Here is a 4447-nt window from a genome sequence, read left to right as displayed (position 1 = left end):
TATCTATCTATCCCCACACACCCCATCTATCTATCTATCTATCTATCCCCAGACACCCCCTCTATCTATTTATCTATCTATTTATATCTCCCTCTCTCTCTGTTTTCACAGGTGAAATAGGTACCACTCTCTCCACACAGTGAAGAAGAAGGGGTGGGGTCCAATCTGTCCCTCTATTTGCAGTTCTTTTGCCCACTTCCATTCCCCTGTCTATCCATGGCGGCTGGCCTGACCTACGAGGTAGTTCATCTAGCCATGGTGATCTCCCATTACGTCCAGAGACATATGAAGAAAGAACATCAAAGAAAGGCCTTCACTGTTCCCGCTCATTTTATGAAGGCCAAGAACTATCCATACTCCAAGCTAAGGGAGAGAAAGGGGGTAAAGACATCTCCCGAAAAGATTCTGTTGATAGTTCTCTGTTCCTTCCCTCAACCTCACCACATTCACTCCCTAACCCCTCAACAAATTACCTGAGCTCCCCTCTGTGCTGCTAAAACTTATTCTCTACTACCCCTCCTGAAAGTCTTAGGGGGTCACGGTTGGGGACACAATACACCCCCCATCTTTCACAGGGCTTCTAAGGTGGGAAACAAACCCCACTCCATTCAAGGTTGCCAAGGGCCCTGGTACCTCCTAGGGTAATACACACATACCCCCAGTCCTACGACAGAGATGGAGCCAGTTGCAACAATCTGTGTCCAGAAAAAGCCAGCCCACAGCCACTCCAGGCTATCCAACCTCACAAGAATTCATCCTCGTTCTGTTTCCCCACCCAAGCCCCCGAGAGCCAAACCTAATGCTGCAGATCCCCCACTGCACACCACAAGAACCCAGCCTAATGCTATTCCCCCCAGGAGGTCCCCACTCAACCCAACAAGATCCTAACCCAATGGTATTGACCCCTCAAGTTCCCCACCCAACCCCACAAGAACCCAACTCAATGCTGTTTCTTCTAACAAAGCCCCAACCCTTCAAGACTCCAAACTAATGCTCTTCCTCAATAAATTCTCCCACCCAATGCTGGAAGACTCCAATCCAAATGCATTCCCTACCCATCCCCAGAAGGTTCATGGCTACTCCCCCAACAAAATCACAACCCAACCTGGCAAGAACCTAACACATACATCTTCCAATACATATGTAGCTAAACTCCACTCTTCACTTTCCAGTCTGAGGCCAACTCCAAACCCAGCTCTCTCATGACTAAAATGTAAGCTGTTTCCCCCATGCCAGTTACCCTCACAATCTTTAATGCCCCACATCCCATGCTACTGTAATTGCCATGTATTCTGAGGTCCTGGGGCTTCTTGTACAAATGACATGTTATAACATTGTATTGATTTCCATGCACCTGCATTATTTTCTGTTGCATTGCATCAGCCTGCATTGCTTTGCTTTGCATTGGCTTGCCTGAATTTGCATCGCATTGCCTGGGACTGCACAGTGCTGCATTGTAGCATGGCGTCATGCCTTATTGCATCACACTGCATTGCTTTTACATGGTGTTCTTGCATGCTATCCTGTTGCATTGCCTGGTGGTGCAACAAGTTTCACTGAGTTGTGCTGTCAAGTGCTATAGAAACATAGAAATGTAAGCTTGGAAGGGACCTCGAGACGTCATCAAGTCCAGCCCCCTGGGCTGAGGCAGGACCAAGTAAATCTAGACTGTTGCTGACAGGTGTTTGTCCAACCCGGTTTTAAAAACCTCCAATGACGGGGATACCACTACCTCCCTTGGAAGCCTATTTCAGAATACAACTACCATGGTAGCTAGAAAGTTTTTTCCTAACATCTAACCTAAATCTCAGTTGCTGAAGATTTATTTGTCTTACATTTATTATTATTAATCATGTTTATTATGGTATTCTGTAGGACCACAAACACAGAGTAGCAGCCGTTCCCTGTCTGAAACAGTTTATAGTCTAAATAGACAGACGCAAGGTGAGGGAAGGGCTGGGGCAGCTCTATGGTTTTTGCCGCCCCAAGCACGGCAGTCAGGCAGCCTTCGGCAGCATGCCTGCAGGAGGTCCACTGGTCCCGCGCTTTCGGCGTCCCCACCACCGAATTGTCGCCGAAACCGCGGGACCGGCGGACCTCACGCAGCCATGCCGCTGAGGGCAACCTGACTGCCGCCCTCAAAGCGACTGGCAGGCCGCCCCCCGCAGCTTGCCACCCCAGGCACGCGCTTGGGGCACTGGTGCCTGGAGCCACCCCTGGGGAAGGGGTAGAACGCACAAGCATAGTGAACCGTATGATGGTGGCAAATGGCGCATTAGTGCTACGATTTTTTTAAGGTGGGTTTAATTAGGAGGGGATCAGCTAAATGAAAGACAAGTGAAGGGACGTTGAAAGGAAGGGAGGTGAGGGGGACAGTGCAGGGGAGAAGAGAGGCAGGTGTGATGTGGAGTCAAGGTGAAGAGTAGGTGGGGGAGGAAAGGAGAGGGTTGGAGCAAACAGCCAATCAGCACAAAGCAGAGAAAGTCCAGTTTGAACTCTAGAAAGTTCTGCGACTGTGTGAAGGTCCCTGCTTTGTATTGCATTTGTTCACACTGTGGCGAGCCATTGCATGGCATTGTGTTGCACTGACTCGCCTCATGAGTGGAGCTGTGTGAATAACTGATTTGGGGGGTCACTGGCCATTCTGAATTCTTTTAAAAAAATCATTTGGGGTGGACCTGAAACCAACATTTTTCAGAATTTCTGGCAAATCAAAAATTGAAAAATATCATTTCAGGTGAAACAAAATAATTTGTTCAGCTTGAAATAAAACATTTTGTTCCAATTTCAGGGGGGCATTTTTTAAAATGTTTTTGACATTTTAAAAATAAAATTGAAGGAAATTCTGAAACTCAGTCATCTCAATACAAAAAATTGAAACATTTAATTTCAAAAATATCAAAATGAAAAATTCAACATTTGGGGTTTTTTTTAAGGTTTTTGTTTTGGTTTAAACAATTTGCTAGAAATGACATGAATTTGCTACGTTTCAGTCAGCCCAAATCTGCATTTTTCAATGAAAAAAATTCACCCAGCACTAGTGATAACAAGCCATTGCACGGCATTGCATTGTGGTTAGCCATTTCACTGGGTCGTGGGGCAGTGCACTGCGTTGTTTATGATAAGTACTGTATGATGGAGCTGTTCCCAATGGCAGGGGATTGAACTTGATGACCTGAGAAGTCTCTTCTAGGCCTACATTCCTATGCCTTGTATTGTTTTACCAGTTGTGTGCTGCTGCCCTACGTTCTGTGGTATTTCACTGTTTCACTATATCAAAGTACCTTGTATCACATTACATCACACTAGATTCCATTGGATCACACTGCATCTTGGTTTTATTCCAGTCTGTCACATGGTATTGCATTAATCTGCACTGTAACATGTTCTGTGCCAACTCACCACCTATTGTTTTGAGTTGTGCTGTCTAGCTTGAACATCCATCATGCTTTGGCTTCTAAATAAAACTTTTTTTTTCCATAAAATCCCATTCCTTTTTGTTTTTCTGGCAATTTTTCTTCAGGCTAGTGTCTCTGAGAGATGGTGACAGAGACATCAACAAAGGTTCTGATTTTTATCTAAAAAGTGATGAAGAAAAGTCACCTAGTTGAGAGGAGGGTTGGTCGTCTGGTTAAGATCTAGGTTCAGTTCTGCAGACTCCGTGTATGAAGCTCTAGAAGATCTAAGTTTAGTTCTGCAGACTCTATGTATGACTTTTAGGCAAGTCACTGATCCTCTCTGGGCAAAATTTTCAAAAGCACCTAAGTCCCATTTTCAAAAGGAACTTCACTATTTAGAACTTAAATCCCCCTGATTTTGACTTCACAGAGCGTTAAGTGATTAACCTGCTTAGGCACTTTTGAAAATGACCCAGGTGACCTAGAGGACAGGAGCAACATCAATGGATGGAATTTAATAGTAAACCATGCAAAGTCATTCACTAAGGGGTTAATAACAACAATTGCTGCTATAAACTGAGGGCTCTTCAGTTGGAAATGACAGAGGAGGAGAAAGACCTGAGTGCATTAGTTGATCACTGGATGACTATGAGCCGCCAATATGACACGGTCATAAGAAAGGCAAACGTGTTTGTAGGATGTTTCGGGGGAGGTATTTCCAGTAGAGGTAAGGAAGCATTAATGCCATTGTAAGAGGCGCTACGAAGACCTCATCTGGAATACCATGTGCAACTCTGGTCATTCATGTTCAAGAAAGATCATAGAAATGTCGGGCTGGAAGGGACCTCAACAGGCCACAAGTCCAGCCCCCTGGGCTGAGGCAGGACCAAGTAACCCTAGACCAACCCTGACAGGTGTTTGTCCAACCCATTCTTAAGAACATCCAATGATGGGGTGTAGTGAGGCGGCCTGGCTCCCAGCCGCCCCAGAGAGGGACAAGCCCCTCCAGATGCCAAAGTGGGCGGAGCCACTGGAGCCTGCGCCCGCCC

The 4447-nt window shown here is 45.9% G+C and overlaps 1 gene segment (V, D, J or C); it reads left to right on the top strand.

Moving 5' to 3' along the window:
* The window catches only part of LOC112125394, a 16974-nt gene extending 15333 nt beyond the window's left edge, over positions 1 to 1641 (top strand). Inside the window, 1 exon segment of the C gene segment in view lies at positions 112 to 1641. Within this exon segment, the coding sequence occupies positions 112 to 120 (9 nt within the window).
* Positions 1642 to 4447: the final 2806 nt, after the last annotated feature.

Source organism: Terrapene carolina, unplaced genomic scaffold (genome assembly GCF_002925995.2).
Source record: "Terrapene carolina triunguis isolate 2854851 unplaced genomic scaffold, T_m_triunguis-2.0 Scaffold337, whole genome shotgun sequence".
Taxonomy (NCBI): Eukaryota; Metazoa; Chordata; order Testudines; family Emydidae; genus Terrapene; species Terrapene triunguis.
The sequence above is the reverse complement of the archived record's forward strand: the minus strand, read 5'-3'. Positions and strand labels throughout refer to the sequence as shown.